This window comes from Diceros bicornis, chromosome 5 (assembly GCF_020826845.1).
Source record: "Diceros bicornis minor isolate mBicDic1 chromosome 5, mDicBic1.mat.cur, whole genome shotgun sequence".
In the NCBI taxonomy this organism is placed as follows: Eukaryota; Metazoa; Chordata; class Mammalia; order Perissodactyla; family Rhinocerotidae; genus Diceros; species Diceros bicornis.
The window spans coordinates 12,047,387-12,070,181 of record NC_080744.1 but is presented as its reverse complement, the minus strand read 5'-3'; the positions used below and the strand labels follow the sequence as shown (position 1 = coordinate 12,070,181).

The 22,795-nt window shown below is 37.3% G+C and overlaps 1 protein-coding gene across 1 annotated transcript in view; it reads left to right on the top strand.

Moving 5' to 3' along the window:
- Nucleotides 1-22,795, top strand: part of TTC6 (tetratricopeptide repeat domain 6) — a 194,293-nt gene that overhangs the window by 54,453 nt on the left and 117,045 nt on the right. Inside the window, exons 4-6 of the mRNA XM_058540688.1 lie at nt 3,058-3,191; nt 8,823-9,017; nt 21,677-21,818. Coding sequence (XP_058396671.1) covers nt 3,058-3,191; nt 8,823-9,017; nt 21,677-21,818 — 471 coding nt within the window. The remainder of the gene's footprint in view (nt 1-3,057; nt 3,192-8,822; nt 9,018-21,676; nt 21,819-22,795) is intronic.

Genomic DNA, 22,795 nt, shown 5'->3' with positions numbered 1-22,795 from the left:
TAAGAAGACCTCTTTTGACCTAGCTAACAGAACTAGCACAGAGGTGTGACAAAGGAGCAATGCAGGACTTCCACTGCTCAGATGTATGCCAGAGGTCACATTCAGCAAAAAAGTAGAGAATTGGTCAGTCCTTACTTTATTGACCATTTCTACTCTTAGAAGCTCAATAGTGTAATAAAAGTTATTAGGACTCTAGTCTAAGTCGTGACCAACAAAAAGAAAAATTAGATAATGGCGACTCTGTGAAGAAATGACTGACACAAGAGCCCATGAGTGGATTGTTGAGCATTTTAGGAGGGAAAAAGGTCAAAAGTCTGTAAAAAATATGGATATCACATGTCCTGAGATTCTCAATGGAAGGAAGTTTAAGAAATGTGGGATGCCCTAAATTTTCTCAAAACAATTATGAGTGATCTATTGCATTCAAAGTTTTCAAAATATACAAAATATGAAAGAAGAAATACATATCCCTAGATAAACATGAAAGTGGCATGTGGCTATAACAATTAGATCAAGAAGGGCTAAGATCCAGAATGGGTTGAGGCCTGTGAATAAGCTAAGAATAAAAAAGTATTTTTTTCATGTTAGTTTTGGAGCAAAGAGAGAAAAAAGGAAGGATAACCCTGTCATTATGGATGAATACTGTGATGACAACAGATGACAGAGCAGCCTTAATTTATTTTTGGAAAAACGTTGAGGTTTTAAATAAACTGAAAGATGACAAAGAGAAAAGGAAGCTGATAAACTCATACTTTGCTTCTCTTAAATCTGACAAGGAGAATGATCTTTAGTTTAGAAAGAAGAAAAAAAGAATTGATAAAAGAAATTTGAAGCCCAAGATTGGTAAAAGATTTTAAGAGTTAACTTAGACACCTGACCCCGTGGGCTCAGGTAGATAGGTTTCAGCCTATTGTGCCCCTGTCAGTAGCAGCTTTGAGGAGCTGCTGCAGTGGGAGAGGTGCTAGAAGCCTGGAGACTAGCGACTACAAATCTGAATTTTATTTTTTTTAAGGGTAAGTGTTATGCTTTCTGTAATATATGCATTGATCTTGGACAAAACTCTGGAATGATTAAATGAATCATTGAACATTTATAAAAGGAAGCGATAATCACTTGGAGCCAGCAGAGTTCCCTAAGGACAAGCCATGGAAGACCAACCTTATTTCATTTTCTAGAATTACTAGACTGAACATCAGAAAAGTGTTAGCCCTGGAGTTCAACACAAGAGTATCATGTGAAGAGCCTGGCATACAAGAAAACTCAATAAAGTTGAGATACTCTTATTACCCTTGGGGTTTCTGCAATCCATTCATGAATGCCTCCCAACAACAGTTTTGCAGAGAAGACTGCAGTCAGGGTACCAGCTAGATGGATTTGTAACTGGTTATGCAAAGGATGCACAATTAGTCATGAAAGTCCCTAGCAGACTGCAATAGGGCTGCATCTAGTTCAGCAGATTTCCTAATAATTTTGATGAGGATATGGAAGATTTACTGATCAGATTTGCAGATAACATCCAAATGTGACTGGTAAGATTTGGTTGGTCAGACCTCAGATGAAATTTAATTGGGATAAATGTGTGTATGGTTCTGCCTTCAGGTCCACAAACTAAGTGCATAGATATGGGATGACATGACTTAAAGCAAATGTGAAAAAGACTTCAGGGTTTTAGGCTATAATTTAGTGTTGTGATAGGAAGACAAGTGCAGTCATAGTTGGCGTTGATTGACAAATACCATAAAAGAGGATCGTCTTTCTCCTGGTTGATCTGATCATGTCACACCTCAAATATTGTGTTCAGATCTGGGTGTCCAAACCTGGGAGAGATACTGACAAATTGGAGACTGGAGGAGAGCATTCAAGATGACAAAGCACAATACTTCAAAACAATGTCGTGTAAGGTAGAGTCGAAGAAACTGGGGATGCTTATCTGGGGGAAAAACAGGCCCAGGGGAGTCAACTGTATTCAAATATTTGTCTGTCAAATGGAAGAGAGCCAGATTGTGGCTGTATGATCCTGAGCTTTGAATTGAGATTAGTGGATGAAAGTTGTTAGGTTCAATAATAAAAAAACAAACAAATATTCTAACAACTGGAAGAGTTTCAAAGAGAAAGTGGCTGCCTTTGGATGTATCCAAGTCCTCTCTTCCTGATCCTGTTCAAGTCAGGATGGATGGAGACACTGTAGAGGAAATTCAAACATTAACTGGATGGTGAGATGGAATGCTCTGTACTCTGAGCTTTCCTTATTCATCATCGCTTCCTTACCCAAGACATTGCAGTAGCTCTAACCTTACTACTGCAGCGAGTCCAAACCCTCTACCTAAATTTATAAGAACCTCCCCGTATCTGGCCTCCTTCTACTTATTCAACCATATCTCTCTGCTTTCCTCAAGGAAAGCCTCTCTGCTTTATTCCTTAAATCCAGTCTCAAAAAAATACAGAGCAACCCATAGAGGAAAACATCTTTCGATGAACTATTGCTGTGAACACTGCAAATTTTCTAAGCAATCTAGGAAAACAATACTCCCAAAGTCTATAATGATTAAAAGACAATTATTTAAGAGACAAAAATGCATTTGATCTTTCCCAAGTAGTAGAAATAGAAAACAGTACAATTGTAGGAAGTACAAATTGGTAAACATTGCTCAAAGTAGTTATACAGGGCATTAAAGTTCGCTTTGGCTTGTGCTTGCAACCACCAGTCATGCCAAATTCTAAGAGACTAAGGGTAAGTTCTATGAAAAATACCAATCCAGAAGAGTAGATTTATGGAAGGACAAAACCTTATATTTCTTCTTTAATAGTTTTAAGGCAATAAATAAAATTTATAAGTAAATATGGTACTAATATTTTTATTGCTATAAAGGTGTATATGTAAAAGTTTAGGAATGAATTTAGAGGAAAATATCAGCTTACCTTTAGGATTTCTATTCTCTTATAAAATATACATAGCAATTAAGAGTTTAAATGTAAGTTGGACTGTTAAATATGAGAAAAAGATCTAGCTCTCAGTTAACAACTTTCCTTAACAGCACACTTTATGTTTTTTTAAAGGTGAAATCATCAGAATTGTTGCAAATCAGAGGAAAAGAAGTTAAGCGGACACGAAAAAGTAAAGTAGGAATTCCAAAACAGAGACAAAGGAAGTCTCCAAAACCCCTGTGGGATCAAAAACTACCTAAAAAAAAGTAACTTCCTTAACTTTACAAATGTCACCATCTGAAGAGAAGTTTTCAGTAGCATTTATACCTTAAAATGCATTTTTAAAGGAAAATTAAATGTTTTAGGAATTCATGTGTGAGATCGAAGTTAAATCTCACAGGAAGAGTTGGTGGCAGATAATACAATTAGGATACATAGGCTGTACTCCATACTCCACACTTCTTTATATTCTTGTTTTTGACCAAGGTACTTAGTTTAATGACATAACAGTAGCTAGAATAAAAATAGCTCTTTGTGAGACAAAAGAAAATTGTGTTAACATGTTAGATTTGACATTTTTGGTCACTGTAATGCCTAATTTGCATTAACTGCTTATTATATTGCTTAATTTTGTTATGATAAAATAAAATAAAAGATAACCCAACACAAAACGTCCATAGGCCAGTCGGTTTGGTAATTTAGATGGTCTTATTTTTCTCTACTATCATGTTCTGTTTCATCCCCCTCCTATGTTTTTAATAGAGTTTCTTATTACACAGGGGTACAACCACAGCTTTGAATAATAGTTTGTAAATGCAATTTAGATTTATGATTTACCTTTTGCCATTCACCTTGTTGAAACTGATTTTCTGCTTATTTCACCACTCGGTTTTTATGGGTTGGTTTATTCTAGATTCTTCTTCGTTTAGCTCTTTATGGGGGCTTAAAGAAGCTTTAATTATTAGCTTTTGTTGTTGCTTAGGGCACTGAAAGGTGTGCTGGACACGCAAGACAACCTTTTTACGGCCAGCCTAAACTTTGTAAATGGATATTACTCACAATTTAGTAGCTGAGAATAGACTCATGGGAAAAGAATTCCAAAGTTTATGAAAGAGTCAAATTGGCATTTAAGTGACCCTGTACATGCCATTGCTTATCTGCATTGCTTGAAGCTCATTTAGTTAGCAAGATTATGTATTAAAACAAATAGCGACAGCAGACAACAAGTATTTTACCTTCAATAAATAGTTACTGTCAGATTATCAATGAAGCAGAAACTTCTTGATTTTTTTTTTCTAAAAACCTTGCCTTTAGTGCATTAAGCAAAGTAGCGTGGCCACACACAGAGTCAGAGTCTTTTCTTTTTTATGTCTTAGTGTTTCAAAGAATGACAAATCGTCCTGTTTAAGGAGAGGGTGCTGTAAAAACACACAGCCTTTCCTAAGCATGCCAAAAATATTTGTAGATCTTTTTGATATATATAGTACTGTGTTAATTCATTAGAGCCGAAGTCAGAAATTTCCATTAGAGAGAAATAAGAATGAGATGCAGAGGAATGAAAATCTGATATTTAAAAAAATTGTATAGTAAAAGAGAATTTTGGAAAAATGTTTCTGAAATCTTTTATTCACTGCTCTTTTTTCCTTAATCAATTTTTTACCTAACTTTTCTCACCAGTGACTAGCCCCCAAATTAAATTATTTTCTTGGCAATTCAGGTATCTCTTGAAAACCTAGTGTTATTTAGTTCAATAACCAAGGGATACTCACTGGCAGATCTATTTTATTAGAGAATGATGGGAACATAGGAATTTCAGATGGGTTGTGATGCTTTTTTAAGGAAAAAAAATCTGTAATGTAATCTCAAGTACATTCCACTAGCCAGGACCTGTCCCAGACAGAATGATGATGTAGGCGAGCTTGACATCAGAGCTCACCTTTTTCTCCCTTCTTTTTTTCAGTCCTTTCTTAGGAACCCAGAGTGCCTGGGATCCCTGGATTTTTGGCCACCCACTTTCACTCCACCAGTTAGGTCTCTGTCTCAGGCATTTCCAAATTCTTTAAATTTACCTCTCTTTTTCTCCCCCACACTCAAACATGTGTAAATTTAATGTCCTGATCTTGTTGGGCCCTGTGCTGTTTTGGAAATGAGATAAACTGCTCTCTTTCAGTGATTCAAGAACGTACATATCATGCCTAGCAATGCGTTAGGTGCTGTGCAGTGAAAATTACTAACAGCAGCAATAAAAATAAAACAAGCATTTCTTGAGAGTTCCACAGACCAGGAACTGTTATTGATATCAATTCTTACAAAGGCAAGGGTTAGGGATTTCTATTCTCATTTTATAGAACACCTTCAGAGAAGCCAATGATACAGTTTGCAAGAGTTAGAACTGAGATTCTGATCGAGGCCCAGCCAACTCCAAAGTCTGTACTCTTTATATGACACTACTCTCCAGACACACGGAGCAGTAGGTGGACAGACCAGCGTTAACCCATTAGATAAAGGGTCAGAATGGGCGGCACAAGTATAGGGCAATGTATAAAAAGAGGTATTTGTAAAAAAGAAAAAAAAAAAGTAAATTTTGCAGGGAAGTTTGTCCTGGAGATATTGTTTGAAGGATGTTTAGACATGGACAAAAGGACAAAAGGATAGGCAGCATTCTATCCCTAACTGAAGGAACGGACAGGTCTTGCTGGCCTTGTGATTTTTCCTGGAGACTGATAAGAATAGCTAACATCTGCCATGTAAGAGACACTCTTCTGAATGCATTCAGTCCTCTCTTTCTTACAGCAACTTTATCCAGGATGCACCAATGTTGTTATTGCCAACTTACTGAGGCATAGAGAAATTGACTTGCTGATGGCCAAGTGATAATTTTAAACAGGATTGGAACATAGGCAGTCTGACTTCAGATTCTGTACTCTTGACCACTATGCTAGAAATAGGGCCAGATGCGAGGAGGAGAGGACTTAGGAGAGAGGAGGTTAGGTGGATGCAGCAAGCAACAAAGAACCATTGTACTGGGTAAAGGAGTATGTAAGAAGATCAAAGTGGTAGTGTTACCAATTTTGCGTCACTCCGGTGGGACTCCAACCCACATTCGGAGGAGCTCTGAGGAGGAGCCTGGGGGTGGGCCTCATACCCACAAGCCATCTCTTCCGCAGAGGGTTTTTCCCTGTTTGGTGTTGCTGATTTGAAACGAAACCGAAGGTGAGTGTTCAACAGCACAAGCTTTTATTCAATGGCCAAAGAATGGAGAAGTGGGAACTATGTTCACAAATCAACTTCTCAGCTCCTGGGGTGATTAGGCAGCTGTTATAAGGGATCTAGGTAAGGAAGGGGAGGAACATTCACAGTTATTTGGGGAAATGGGCAGGCTTTTCTGGGGAGCAAGGGTGCCACCTCTTTTCTTTCCTCATTTAGTTATATCCTGCCATTGCCATGGCAATTGTAAACTGTCATGGCGCCAGTGGGTGTGTTATGTAGCATGGTAATGTATTACAGTGAGCATATAATGAGTTGTGGGGTCTACGTCAGGTGAAGTCAGCTGCCATGTTGCCTTCAACTGGTTTTAACTGGTTTCAACTATATGTCTCAGCTATCTCCTCCTTCCTCTCACTGTGGTTTCCCGTAAGCTAAAGAGAACGTGTTAGGCTTGTTCTGAGCAGGGTTATGGTTAATGTCTTATGAGGCTAGGGGGTTGGGGTAACAGTAGAATTTTGCAGGATGTATTGAAGAAGGGAAGAGACAGAGAGTGCAGTGCTCAACCCAACTGGCAGACCCTTGCTAATGCAGGCTGAGGTGCTGAGGACCTTGACTGGAGTGTGTTGGAAGTGAGGAGGGAGAAGGAACACACGAGCAACTCCATGCAGGGGAGAAGCTGAGTTTTTCACTGGACATGTAGGTGAAGAAAAGGCAGTTGAAGATGGCTCCAGCATTCTGTGTCTATCTTTTTTTTTTAATTTTTAATTTTAATTAATTTATTTTTTCCCCCCAAAGCCCCAGTAGATAGTTGTATGTCATTGTTGCACATCCTTCTAGTTGCTGTACATGGGACGCGACCTCAGCATGGCCAGAGAAGCGGTGCGTCACTGCTCACCCGGGATCCGAACCTGGGCCTCCAGTAGCGGAGGGCGTGCACTTAACCGCTAAGCCACGGGGCCGGCCCCAAGCATTCTGTATCTTGAAGATGAGGAATCTAGATGAGATAGTGACACCCAAGGTGAGATTTGGGTGCTCTCAGCACAGAGGAAATAGCTGAAACATGGAAGATGATTTTTCCATGTAGAAAGAGAAGTTCAAACTTTGGAAGTCATACCCAGTTTGGGAGATGGAGAAAGAAAAGCCAGTGAGTAAGTTAAACTATGGTGACTTGGGGAGGTAAACGGAGAGCTGGAATAGTGCGGGCTTAAATAGGCTCATGGAGGAAGAACAGTTTCAAGAAGGATCATCAATACTGTCAGCTGTGGCTTGGAGGTCGTAGAGAACACGATCTAAAGTTGATTTGATTTGATTTGATGGAAAAGCCATCATTTGGTTAATGTTAAGAGTATAGCTTTAGGAGGCAGGTAGGGATGGAGTAGTACTGGATAGGGGCCACTTCCACCTCAGGGGTCATTAACAGGCATTAATAGGAAAACAATTTGGCTTATAGTCAGCAGTGTTGTGTTTAGATCCTAGTAGCCAGTCACTAATTTTGCAACCTATCCAAAATAAGCCTTCTCCAAAATAAGGATAGTAATACCTCTCATATAGGTTTATTGTGGGAGTTAGAGAAAATGTTTGTAAATCACCTAGCCAGAGTCTGGTACATAGTAGGTGCTCAGTAAGTATTTGTTGCTTGGATGGCAAGTGACCCTGGGGGTTAGGAAAGCAGATCTTCATGCCCTCTTCTCTCCTTTGGAAAGGCAGAAGAGAGGCAAGTTCTAGCACAGTGGGAAGGAAGACACCACATTAACTTAGAGAGGGTTCCGTTGATGCTAGTTAATGAATAAAGTACCGTATTCTCCTTCTTCAGGAACATTAGCATCTGAGCAGAGTAGCAAAGGAGAAATGCATGATGGTTGCATATGGTGTCACCAACTGAGTTACAGAACTTAGGAGAGGAGAGGTTTGGGGTGGAATGATAACGAGTTTGCTTTTAGACCTGTTGATTCTGAAATATCTGTAAGACATGTAGATTGAGATCTTCAGCAGGCAGTTGGATATATGACTTTGACGATCTGGCCAATGGTCTGAAATTGTGATATTAAATTTGTTATAAAGCATTATTACAGTTTTTAGATTGATATCTTAATAGTTTATAACATTGTGAAATTTTGGTTGTACATTATCGTTTGTCAGTCACCATATAAATACCTCCCTTCACCCCTTGTGTCCACCCCCCAACCCCTTTGCCCCTAGTAACCGCCATACAGGTTCTCTCTGTCCGTGTGTTGGTTTATATTCCACATATGAGTGAAATCACTCGGTGTTTGTCTTTCTTCCTCTAGCTTATTTTGCTTAACATAATACCCTCCAGGTCCATCCATGTTGTTGCAAATGGGATGATTTTGTCTTTTTTTTATGGCTGAGTAGTAGTCCATTGTATATATATATACCACATCTTCTTTATCCAATCATCAGTCAAGGGACACTTGGGTTGCTTCCACTTCTTGGCTATAGTGAATAATGTTGCAGTGAACATAGGGGTGCATAAGCCTCTTTGGATAGTTGATTTCAGGTTCCTTGGATAGATACCCAGTAGTGGGATAGCTGGATCACAGGGTTTTAAATCTGTTCTCCTACATTTTTATTCCTTTGTAGAGCCTGAACTAAACTGTCAATATAAATGTGTTCTATATCTAAAGACCACAAAATGATAAAAGAAACCCCTTTTCTTTTCTCTGTTGCAGAATTCCACAAGACTGCTCCACTCCTACCCTTCACAATCTGTGCACCACTGTCCCAGCCCGGGAGCTGCCCATTGACCTGCGCCTGGCTTCTCGAGTATATCATACAGCCGACAAGAAAGGTCACCGTCCTCTGCGGGGAATATTTGGAACCTCTTTCTCAGGCGATCCCTTGACAGATGAAGAGCAAAGAGACAGGTAAGAGTTCCACTGGTAGTTTTGCTTTAAAATTGATTTAAACTGTCAAAGACATTCTGCCTTTGAGATTTAGATTTTGGAGACTTGATTCTGTTCTTGGACACTAGAGAGGAGCAGTTTTCATCCTTTTCCATTCCTTCCCAGGACGTACACTGTCTAGGTCAGTGTCTTCATTTCCTGCCGTTATTTACATGAACCATGCCCTGTCGTAAGGTAACTTTAGTTTAGTGGTTTATAGTTTCCAAAGAGTGTCACATACATTGTCTCATTTGTTCTTCATTACAACCCTGTGGAGTACAGATGTGGAAATCGAGGCTCATAAAAATCAAGCAACTTCGCCAGGCTCATACAACTAAAAAGATCACAGATTTGGGAGCTGAAGCCAGTCTTTTAGATTTTACCATCATTGGGCATACTTGGGTCCAGTGACCGTGAACAAAAGTCAGTGCCTCTGGAGTTTCTTCCATTTCTCCTTGTGTCTCACTTTCCTTTGGAATCTGAGTATTCTTTTGTGGAGGGTATATCATTTATAGCATCCTCAAAAGACAGGAGAGAGGAGAAGGGGCTAACATTTATTTAGCAGTAACTATATTCCTAGCACTGTGCTGTGTGCTTTGCATCTTTCCTATTGAAATATTCAACTGTAAGGGAGAAGTCGTAATTTCTGATTTATTCATGAAGAAACTTAGCCTCCATAATATCAGGATACTTGCCCAAGTTCTTATCTCTGGATAGTGATTAGAATCCAGATGTGTCTAACTTAGCTTTTCTCAAACTTTTTTTCATTATCACCTCCTTAAGGAGGCTTTTTAGACATTTTTTTCCTAATTGCCCCTCCCCAGTAAATTGTAATACCCCAGATATACTGTACATCTGTTTATGGCACTGTATCTGTGTTTTATACATAAAAAGACTTACCTTTTATCGCCCCCCAAGGCACGAATTTTCACCCCCTTGGGGGTGCTATCACTTGCTCATTGAGAACACCTTTCAGAAGAACTGGTGGAAATCCTGAAAAATCATGTATTGCACTTTTTAAGAATATTAAAAATATTAACTATTAAGATAAATTTAAGGAGAAATATTTTCAGTATTATATTTTAACTCGTCTAGATAAATGAGAATAATATTTTAAAAGATCACTTTTACTTATACTATCACAAAATTATTGGTTACTTACCATTCTTTTCATGGTATGTTCTGAGCCCATTTCCTCAAACTTGACTTGTAGTAAAAATTCTAATCCTTTACTGTATTCTTTCGTGGTTTTAAAGCATCTGGTTTCCCTGTGTTTAGTAATCACAATGAGATTCAATTTGAATCCCTAAAGAAGGTCATTCTCATGTTTATTTTCTATTTAGGCAAAAAGTTTTTTTTAGGATTTCTCTTATTCATAATTTTATACATCTAAGTCTTTCAGTTTTAATTTATCCAGTCAGTTTGCTAAGTTTTTGAAAAAAATTATACATGAAGAATGTTAGAAATTTCAAAACTGTTCCAGTATCTCTGGTAGAAAATAGCAGTTGGTGTGACATTCTTTGGCATGTCTTTTAAAAGCCTAAAGCTGCGAGTATAAAGACAAATGTAATCTAGGAGTCATGAAACTACTATTTTGAGTCATTTCCATGAGCACTCTGCAAGCCACGCATCATTTTGAGGATTTACAGCTTCTTTTATTCATGCAAAGTGTTAAAAATTCTGTTTTCTTTCCAGTTCTAAAATTTTTTTTCTTCAAGTAGATCTCACTTTCTTTTTCCAAGAGAGTCAATAAATGTTCTATTTGATGATGCTAATTCTTGGCAATTTGTTCCTAAGTACCAAATAAGAAGTTAATTTAGGTACTGAATATTTAATTCTCTGGCATCCATCTCTTGAGGATTACCTTGCTAAACATAGCTTAACCTTTTCAAAATATATCTGTCTGCTGAGCCTACAAGTTTGGAGAAATGTATAATTTTTTCTGCTCTAATAAGTGTTCTCAAGAAAAGCAACTGTAAACACAAAATGAATATCCTTTTACTTGGTGGCTTTTTGGTTTTTCTGTGCAATCAACAGTTAACTACAAAGCATAATAATACTTGTGGTTATACAGTTTAATGATTTCCTAATTCTGCATATAGTAATTGTTACTTGTGCCAAACACCAAGGATATTTCAGTGGAATAGCATGGGTACATAGTTAAGTTTATATAAAATACCAATGTACTATTCAAACTTATGTTTATTTTGCTAAACAGCAATTTTGATGAGAACTATAAAAATATTCCATATTGATCATATTTTTACTTTTAAAATTTCTGTACTGTAAAGAGAAGTTTATAGGCCTTTGGTTAGAATTCTTAGCATGGAATTTTATATTTTGCGTTTTAAAATAGGGGAAATCATTAGAAGTATTTAAATACAGATTAATGTTAACAGTTTGGTGAACAGCCTTCTGAACATCTCTTGTATGTACATGTGTTTAAACTCTACATGGCATTCTATAGACTGAATTTTTTCACTCAAGATTATGTGTGAACATTTAAATTATTTCATAATATTCACTAACTTAACCAAACTGCAATGTAAGAATATTCCCAAGTGTGGCATTATTTATTAAATTTTTTGGCTAAAAAATTTTGATGCATATTCCTGGCTTTTTCTCCACAAAAAGTATACCAACTTATACTCTTATCAACAATTTGTGACACAGTTCATTTCCTTTCACCCTTGAGAAACTACTAATTGTCAGTCTTCTTGATTTTCCTGATCTGATGAGAAAAAATCTCTCTTTTTTTATTCATTTCTAGTAGGGTTGAGCATATTTTTAGATGTCTCTTGGCTATTTGCTCTTCTCCTTTTGAGAATTACCAATTCATATTGTGTTGAGTCATCATTCATCTTTCTCTTATTGATTTATAAGTGATCTTTTTATATTAAAGGTTTTAATTATTTGTCATATACATTGTAGACTTTTTTTTACTTTGTTGTTTGCTTTACAGTTTTGTTTATGATGTCTTAGTGCTATACAGAAGTTTTAATTTTATGTAGTAAAACTGGCAATCATTTTCTTTATGTGTTCTAGACTTGGTGTCATTCTTAGGGCTTTTCTATATTTAAATTTAAATGTATTCTCATAAATTTTATGGCTCTCTTTTAAAAAAATAAATCTTTGATCTACCTGTAATTAATTTGATAATAAGAGTAAGCATTGTTATTTTCCCCAAATGACTAGCCAATTGCACAATATCATTTATTCAATAAATCCTCTTTTCCTCACTAATTCGAAATGCCAAGTTTTCACACCTTAAATTCCAGTGTGTTATTGAGTCTATTTATGAACTTGTATTCTATTTCACTGATTTGTCTATGTAAAATTGCTTGTGTATTTTGTTAATCCATCATCAGTAGAGAGTTGGCAAAAATACTATCCTACAAACCTTGGCTGACCTTCTCAAGTCAGGTACCCCGTATAGCTGGCTTCCTGGTGTAAGCAGGGCTTCAGCTATAGATTCCAGACTCAACTCAGCTTCAAATTACAAGGGAAATTTCTAGTCACATTAAAAAAAATGTGGACAGACTGTTAGTTCTGTCCGTTAAGACAGGAGAAACTACTACAACAACAACAGGAAAACCAAAGGTTAAGTGTCAGAATTCAATGTTTAATTTGATTTATTATTTTGTTACAAAATAGTAGTAAAAATACAATATTTTAGCAAAGATGCAAGAAAATGCACAAAAAACCCCTCCCAGTTACTCAAAATCTTGCCATCCAGCGATATTACTGTTTATGCTCTTAAATATATGATTCCTGACTTTTCTGTATGCAAATAATAAATCATATAGAACAAAACTGGGATAATGCTATGTACATATTGTTTTGTAACCCGATTTTTAACACTCATTATGTTTTATATATCTTTCCACTTCAAGAAATACAGATCTGAATAATCACTTAAGTCAATCAACAAATATTTTTTTGTGTACCCGCTATGTGGCAGTCGTAGAATTAGGCACTAGGAAGCATCAGCAAACAAGAGAAATATAATCCCTACCCTTGGGGAACTTGGAGGCTAGCAGAGAAGAAAGGTGGTGAATCAATTATGGTGAATGTGACAATTAATATGGAGACATGCAGAGTGCTAAGGAAACATGTAAGAAGAGTTCCTGATTACCTGGGGAGGTTTAAGGAACTGAAATTTAAATTGAAACCTGAAGAATGAATGGAAGATAGCTAGGAGGAGGGGAAAGAATGCTTTTTAGATTCTTGCTACTCAAAAGTGTGGTCCACAGACTAGCAACATCAACTTCAGCTGGGAATGTGTTAGAAAGGCAGATGATTCATATACACATTGAAGATTCAGAGTCTCTTCTGTGGACAGTTGGAACCCATCTGAGAGTTAGAAAGAAGTCCAGCATGAGAGAACAGTGATAGAGTCGAGGCTGGACAGGAGGTGGGAGGTCAGTCATGTAGGATTTTATATATGCCCTGCATGTGTATGTGAGGGTGTGTGTGTGACCGTTTGGGGGACAGATTCTTTTTTTTTTTTTTTCTCTAATGTGAAATTTTTGTTGTACATTATTGTTTGTCAGTCACCATATAAATGCATCCCTTCACCCCTCGTACCCACCCTCCACCCCCCTTGCCCCTGGTAACCACCAAACAGTTCTCTCTGTCCGTGTGTTAGTTTATCTTTGGGGGAGAGATTCTTATTCACAGTGTATTGGGAAGCCATTGATGGGTTTTTTTGAGGAAGAATGACATGATCAGATTTGCTTTAAGATATCACGGTCCTCATCTTGACTTCTCAGTAGCATTTGACACAGTTGATCACTGGCTCTTCCTTAAAACACTTTTATCCCTTGTGTTTCAGGACCGCTTTCTCTCTTGGTTCTTCTCCTGCCTCCCTGGCTATGCCTTCTCAGTCTCTCTCGCTGGTGTCTTCTCGTCTGTTGATTTCAAAACATTGGAGTGCCAAGGGCTTGTCCTAGGACATATTTCCCCTCTACCTACACTCTCAAGGTGATCTTATCCAGTACTATGGCTTTAAATACCACCTATTTGCTGATGACTGTCATTTACTAAGATAAATGCATAAGGATGTTCATTGTGTCACTTTTTGTAATAACTAAAAACTGGAAACAACCTAAGTGTCCGTCAGTAGAAGAGTTTTTATCGGGCATCCAATGATGGGATGCACTGTACTCGAGATAAAGAATGAGGTAGAGATCTGTGTAAAAGGAGATAGAACTAAATATATAAACAGATATGTGACTATATACAAACAAATTTTTTTGTATGTGGGAAGAAATTCAAGAAACTGTTAACTGTGGTCCTTTTGTTTTCATTGTAGATTGTACACTAAATCCATAAAAAGTGAAACTCTACTTTGTCTTATTTTTTGCCTTATCTATATGGTATCTATTTGCCCTTTCTTTTATTTTTAATCTTTCTCAGTTGTGTCCCTTGTAGATTGCATAGACTTGAATATTTTTTAAACCAATTAGAAATGCATTTTCCCATAATAGGTTGGATCACTGCATATTCATTTGTTGTCATATTGGATGTACTTGGTATTATTCTTGTCATCTTATTTTGTATTCTCTTTCTCTTTTTTGCTTCTTTGCTATTTCCTATAACCTGTCATATTTGTCAACATTTGTCTGTCTTTTTTGTTTATATCATTATCTGATATCACTTTTTCTGTTTTATTTTGAGTTGTGTTTCCACTCTATTTATTGGTGCATTTCTTCAGGAATATCAATTAGCCATATGTTGGATCTTCATTATCTATCCTTTACATTTATCATCTCTTTGATTACATTCATCTCTCAAACCTCTGTTCCACATCAATGGTTTTATTTTCTGAGGTGTAAATTTAAAAAATTCCTTCTGATTGCCATTTTAATAGTGCTATGGCATTTTTCTTATTCTTTCTTAAATCTATCAATCTCTTAAGAAAAGTCTAAGTCTTGTCTTATGTGAACTTTTGTTACTTGTTTTGTGAAAGCATTTAAAAAATTTTCTTGCCAAAACAAAGCAAATCTTTTCTAAGATATTTTTTGATTTCTATAATAAATCTTTTTCAAAAGGATGTTCTTCATATAAATTTTTGATTGCTATATATTTTTCTTATATTTTGCAGACTCTTCATAGAACTTGTATTGGGTTTTTCTGTGTACTCACCTTTGAATGAAGATAGGTCGTTTCTGGCTGCCCAAAGTTAGTACTGAATAGATTTACCTGGCATTTCTTGGCTATTCATCTTGGAGGCATTAGAATACTACTTTTAGATCTTAAGTAGGAGAAACAGAAGATGCAGGTTTATGTTACTAATTTAGTTATTCAGAATCCTGAAAGGTGTTGGGAGTGGGATGGGGCAGGATCTGAAAACTTTGCCTCTATAATTTTTCTCTGTGATTGTTAAAACTATTGTACTAGAGGCTGACCTTTTCCTATTGGTTTTTCTATATGATAAAGATTATTCTAGGCTTTTTTCTGGGCAAGCACGTATATTACATATACATACATCTTACAAAAATGACGTTAAAGATGTTGTTTTGACAGTTTATATTCCTTTAAGGATTTTTATTTTAAAACTGAAAGACAGGCACATGAGTAATTGTTTTGACTTACTATTTCTACTTCTTATAGTTTACAAATCAACTATACAAACTGTGCTTTTATTCGAAAGATTTTATCCAAACTCTCCAAATAGGATAGTGATATTTGAATAGGAAAACAGAAAATTATCTAATAGAAAATGCATTGAAATGCATTTATTATATAATTCAGCATTAACAACAACTCTATATAGTAGATGAAATCATTCCATTTCCCAAACGAAGAAGATGCAGTTCAGAGATTAAGTAACTAGTCCATATATAAGTCCATATATGATAAAAGCTAGGACTCAGACCCAGGTGTCTCTGATTTTAAATGTGGTTTGCATTATATCCCACTGTTTTTTTTTTTTTTTTTTTTTTTTTTTTTATGTGAGGAAGATTGTCCTGAGCTAACATCCGTTGCCAATCTTCCTCTTTTTGCTTGAGGAAGATTGTTGCTGAGCTAACACCTGTGCTGATCTTCCTCTATTTTGTATGTGGGACACCACCACAGCATGGCTTGATGAGTGGTGTGTAGGTCTGTGCCTGGGATCCAAACCCACGAACCCTGGGCCACCAAAGCGGAGCACACAAACGGAACCATTATGCCTCCAGAGATTATATCCCACTGTTTTGTGAACTTGTGAAAGACCCTTTCATTTCTTTCTTGTATACCTTGTTCTGAATACTCACTTTCATTTTATTTTCAGAACCAATCCTGATATAAGCTAGGAAGTATCTGACAAGCTCTAGTTGAATAAACTGAGATAAGCATATTTTCCTCACCCTTGGTGGTTTATATTTGACCCATTGTGACCCAATTTTGGAAGCAAGTTTCTGATTATATTAGAGTGGGGGTTCTATCTTATATTGCTTGTTCCCTTTTAGGAATAGAAATCCTGTTTCTGAGTCCTCGGCCAGGTCTGGGGCCTTGCCTAACTGTGGGAGATGTCCCTGGTGTTAATTACTTAATTACTGAAAGCTTTCGCTGAATACTGCCTGGTTTTGTATTCCCCATCCCTGGTTGCCCCCACTAGAATGTGCTATTGTCCCATGCTAGGCCTTTCTGATGCCACTTGTAGTGCCCCACCACCTGTGGTCTATTGCACTGCATTTGAAACATTGTGTTGTGTCTTCTGGTCTACATTTCCTTCCAGTGTGGGTATCTGGGGCTGACTTTCCCCCACCATCCCCATCTCCTGCATCGTCTGCCATTCCTCCATGGTCAAGTCTAATCCTGGCCCCATCCGCATCCCTTACTGGGTCTTGTTCCTTGCTGCATAGTCCAGGCAATGACCCAAGACATTATGCCAAAGAGCATAAGACTTAATCCCTGTTTGAAGTCTGGCTGGTGATAGGTGTGACAGAAGCACATATATTAGAGCTGTAAGAGACCTTAGCCTTCCCCTAGCCTAACCTTCTCATATTGTGGATGAGGAAACTGAGGCAAAATTTTACACCCCAAATCACGGTTGGTGGCAGAGTTAGAACTAGAAACAATAGTAACCTCAATTAGATTTCTATTATATCTATTTTCAACAAATATTCCATACACCTAAGTAAGCCTTAAACATATTTTAAAAAGTAGATTGGAATGACAAAAAGTTATTTCAGTATGCACTATCAATGTTTGATAAGATATTAGATTAGTACATTTTTGTTTTTATACAGATATACACCCAAAAAGGAATTACTTGGAAATTTATCTGATTTCATAACTGCCAACATATGAAAGCTGGAATTTTTTTTTAAAGCAAAGCGATGTCATTCCACCAGATGTCACTGTTTGCATGTAGCAATGGAGTTACAATGATTAAAAATAAAATTCCCCCCAATCATGTTTTGTAAAAAAAAATTCTATATAGTTATACTCTTATTCTTCTTTAGATTTATTATTTTATTAAGACTACAATCCCTGAATTTTTAAAAGTATTTATTACCTTTGCTCCAGATTTTAAAGATTATACTAAAGAAAATTATTTGTAGATTAGCATCTTCAAGAAGATGAACTCCTAAAGTGTTTTCTAGACCTAGGAACTTGCTTTTCAAACAACATTCTTTGTAAGTTACTGTTTTTTACATTGTGGATTGTGACCCAATAAGTGGGTTGTGAAATCAATTTAGTGGCTTGCTGCAAACACTTAAAAAAAATGTCTGGAGTAGTATTACTTTGGCTAAACTTTTGTACATGAGCACTCTTAAAATTTCCCTGCGAAGCCTCACCCAGGTTTGGTACTCCAAGAAGCAAGGGAAATTTGCTAAGGAAGAGATAGGGAAGATGTGATGGGGAAACTTCTCTGTTAGAGTACCACCAAGCAGAGGAGAGTGTTGCCCGAGGCAGAATGCTTCTCCAAGCTTCACAGGGTGGAACTCACGGTCCACCCTGTGAAGTGAGCTCACGGTCACTTTTGTGGAACTCACAGAAGATGTGTGCAGAGATGTTTTATGAGTGTTCTCAGCTTAGAGCAAAGGTTTTCCAAACTTCTTTGACAGCAACCTACAATGAGAAGTACATTTTATATCTCTGGCGCCATGGGAGACTGATGTTGACTGGGAAGGAGGTTTGAACTCACTCGGAGAGAGGTGGGCTTGTTTCCTTATTCAATCCCCTCAGTGATAATAGCAATAATGATTGTAATATCAACAACTTACTGGGCATGTAGTATGTTCAAACTCTTCACACATATTATACCTAAGCATTAGACCCTAAAAGACCCGATCACCGTTGCCATTCATAGACGAGGAAACAGACACTTAGGAGGGAAAAGTGACATACTCGACATAGCGCCCCACGTGGCCAAACTGGGGCTTAAATCCTGGTGTTCAACTTCATTCCAAAGACTAGCTCTTCCCACTATATCAGTGATTTTTAGGTTTCCCCTGAGGATAAGGACCACCTGGAGTGTTTTATAAGTGTATCAATTCTCAGGCTCTATCCTGAACCTACTGAATTAGAATCTCCAGAGGAGGGATCTGGAAAGCTGTAGATTTAATAAGCATCCCGGGATATACTTATTATCAGGCTGTTTTAGGAAAGATTGTAGTACGTCAGTGGTTCTCGAACTTCATTATGCATTTGAATCACCTGCAGGGCTGGTTAAAACACAGGTGGGGCTCTGCCCCACACCCAGAGGTTCTGATTCATTGCGTGTGATGGGGCTCAAGAATTTGCACTTCTAGCAAGTTCCTATGTGATGATAATGATGCTGGTTAGGGAACACACTTTGAGAACCACTGCGGTATATCTTGCTGACCCACGGTTCTCAGTTCCCCAGGATAGGTCTGGGACAAGCTTTGGCTGTGGGACTTTTCTTGGTCAGCCAAAATTCAACAATACTTATTCAGTACCTACTACATTTGCATCCATATGAGACAGAAAATGAATAAGAATCACTTTTCCCCCTAAACCAGCCTATGATCTACTGTGGAAAAGATATACAGAATAAAGTATAGTATATTTTATAATGAAAGAGCAGATCAAATGCAGCAGGAAAACTAGGGAGGTAACGATGAATTTTGAATGGGCAGAGGGGCATTTGTAAAGGTCTCACGGAGAGGTTGAATCTGAAAGCCTGTTTTAATCATTTCCATAATCACACTGTACTGTAACTTGGTTTGCCTGTCTCCTTTATTGCCCCCATAGTAGTCTCAGCACTTAGGACACCTTTTTGCAAAGTGAATGCAGTTGGACAGGGTGTTAGGGGAGGGAAGTAGGATTGGTAGGGTAGATGGTGCCCAGACTGTGGAGGACCCTGACTGCCAGTCTCAGGAGAGGGGCAGGAGAGGGGGTGACTGATGACACCTCTGGCAGGGGTATATAGCATGGATTAGAGGAGGGAGAGTCTGGAGGTAAGGGACCAGCAAAGACGTTATCATGGGACTCAGGTGAGAGAAAATGTAATGGCAGGAGAGACATTCTGGAGGCTGAAGGAACAGGGCAAGTCATTACTGTTGGGAGTGACAGAGAGGTTGGAGATGAAGAGATTTCAGTCTGAACCACTGAGATGGTGGTGTTTTCCAAAGAGTAGAACTCTAGAAAGGATTGGTTCTTTTCTCTGGAAATCAAAATCTGGAGAAAAATTTCAAAGTCAGTGATTCATCTTTGTCATACAGGAACAGTTGCTAACTTTGGTAGCCTTTCTGCTAAGGCCCATTCATGTCTGCTAGAGCTATGCACTCTAAAATGTCCAGTGACTTCTTTCACTTTCCTTCCAACCAACCACAATTTCTATTTCTTTAGTGAGCTATTGGAACATGAAAGGGCAAAAGACAATAAGATGTGAATGACTCTTACTACCTTGTTTTTGGCTTAGGGTCAGGTAAAAACACAGCAGTGCCTCAAAGTAGCTTCTTAAGTCACCCTCTCCTCCCTGATCTTAGAAATACTTTACTGATCTTGATGTATATAGTCTCCTGGCTCATTATTCTAGCCAATAGACCTTACCCTATTCTTTTGTTTTCCCTGGATATATCGGTCAAAATTTAGTTGCAGAAAACCAAAATATTTTTGGCTATTTTAAACAAAAAGTGATTTAGTAATGGGAATTCAATGCTTACAAAGTCAATGGAAAGATTGGAAAAATGGGCCCTAGGTAGGGAGGGCTTACAGAGATGACTCACACAGCATGCTTAACTGGCTGCCAAGGTTGCTGCTCCTTCTGGCATAGTCCAGAAGGCGGGAAATCTAGAAGACAATGCTGGCAACATAGCACCTTAGCTGAGTCAGGGATCATGTGGTCTCTACTGTCACCACTTTTGACTCTGAATCCACACTATGTCTGTTTGATATGCTCACTAGCAAAAAAAAAAAAAAAAAAAAAAGGCAACCTATAAAAGAAGTAATTGGAACACTGCTACAGAAGAACTCAACGTTGCCATGACTGCTTGCCAACAGAAACATCAGAACCTTCTTCCTTCCAAGTTGTATGTGAGTGCATCTGCTTAAGCGTATCCTAAATCACATTGAGGACACTGGCTGCAGGAAAGTTTTTACGTCTCCATCCTCAGAAGGAAAGCATATTAGAAGGAGGGTGGATTTTATGTCGAGTAGCAGTCTACTGTATTCACTGTGTTGGGAGTTGAGCTTTATTTTCTACTCGAATTCAGATGTTGACTGGGTGAGATAGGAAGATTTTTCACATGACTCTACTTTGGCAAAGCCCTACCTTCTCCAGCCAGGCTCTGGGTGGGCCTGTTTTTTAAGAGCTAGTATGATGGGATCTGAGGGTTTCGGCATATTATGAAGTAATTAAAGTCAGTTGGGTGTGTGTGTGCTTAGTCTTAACATTTGGTGGCTCATAAAATGATTGTCTGTTTATATAATGGTATACCAAAAAGCTAGAGGGAACACTGACTCTAGATACTGCCATGTGAAATTGACATTGTTATATAGTCTGTGTAGGGCCAATTTATACTCATTTATATTTCTTTTACAGTAAGTGCTGCAGCACAAAAGTTTATTTTCAAGCAGTCTGTAAGTCAGGCATTAATGACACGTTTTGCCTTCAAATTTTGATTTACCTCATCTTTTTGATTTAATTAAGGCTTTTGTTGATAAGCTTTGAACCTCCTGTATATATCCTTATATATATACATAGTCTGTAGCCTAACAGGGAAGACCTGATGCTGTAACAGTTCTCTCTTCCTCCTGGCAAGATATAAATCAAGAAGAGAAAACTTTAACGTGAGAAAGCAGTTCTGTTTAGGCTGACGCTTTGCCTCAGTCTAAGAAATGAAACTGTTTCCCGTGAGCTTGGAGTGGGGAGCAGGTTAGTGATCAGAGGGGAGAGAATTTTTACCTCTTTTATAATCAGGCTTTCATAGGGTGAATCTATGATTCCAATATAATAAACAAAACCATCATAAAGCTCACTACTGAAATGTATTCAGAACCAAACATGAATTATTTTTAAATTATTTCCCGTTTTGGATAATCTGACTTCTGCACAGTTTCTGTTTGGTACAGATATCAAACGTCAATTTGTTTATTTCAGTAGAGATATGAAATGAGAGCAAACATCTTTTGCTTTATCAATGACTTAAAAAACAAATTTATTTTTTTTAATCACACTGCAGAATACTGCAAGGAATTCCTGCTATGGGTGACAATCAAGAATATGTTGCTGTCCTTCCAACAACACCAGGGATACCGCCTGGATTGACACCAGACACTAGACAGCATGCTCACAAACCAGAGCTACAACTCTTGGGAGAGGAAGTAAGAATTTCCTATAGTATTAGTTTTCCTTACCTCACAAGTTCTCAAACTTTTTCGTTTCAGGACCCTTTTTACACTCTTAAAAATTATTGAGGACCTCAATAATTATTTATGTGGGTTATATCTATTGAAATTTAAAATTTTGAAAATTAAAACTGAGAAAATGCCAAGATGTTTTTTATTAAATTTTATTTAATTTATTTAATATAACATATATATTTAAATAAATATATATTATTAAATAAATAAATAAATATATAAATAATAAATATATATTTAATATAATACAAAATAATTTAACTAATATAAAATTTTATTAAAATTAATAAAGTCATATATGTTAATATACATAATATACTTTTATAAAAAATAATAATTTTTTTACACAAAATATTTGGTGTGAAAACTAGGGTTTTTTTCCTTTTTGCAAATCTCTTTAATGTCAGCTAAATTCTTTTGTCTGCTTCTGCACTCTATTTTGTGGTGGTCTGTTTTTGTTGAAATATATAAGGCAAATTCTGGTCCCACACAGATTTGTAGTTGGAAAAAGAAAGATTATTTTAATAGCTTTTTAACATAATTATGAATATTTTCCAAAACTTATCAAGTGTTAGTTTCCTGAAAGTTAGTTGTGAGACTTCCGCTTCTGGGGAAGATAGAGCAGAAGTACTTTTCCCGGTTCTTCCTGCTAAGCACAACCAAGCCCCTGGACGTTGTAAACGTAAGAAGCCTCTGAAAGGTGGAGAGAATGAGGCACACACACCAGGAACCTTGGGACCCAAGAAATGATGTGGTGCTGAGTCAGTTCCTTCGGTTTTCTTTTTTGCTTCATATAACTTATACTGGGAGCTGAAAAATTGGTAACCTAGAAACAAAAATAGGTAAAGACAAAAAAAAAGTCCCAATAAAACCTGCTCTCTCTAGCCAAAGACCCAGGGAAGAGGCAGCCCAGCAAGACAGGAAACTTTTATTTATTT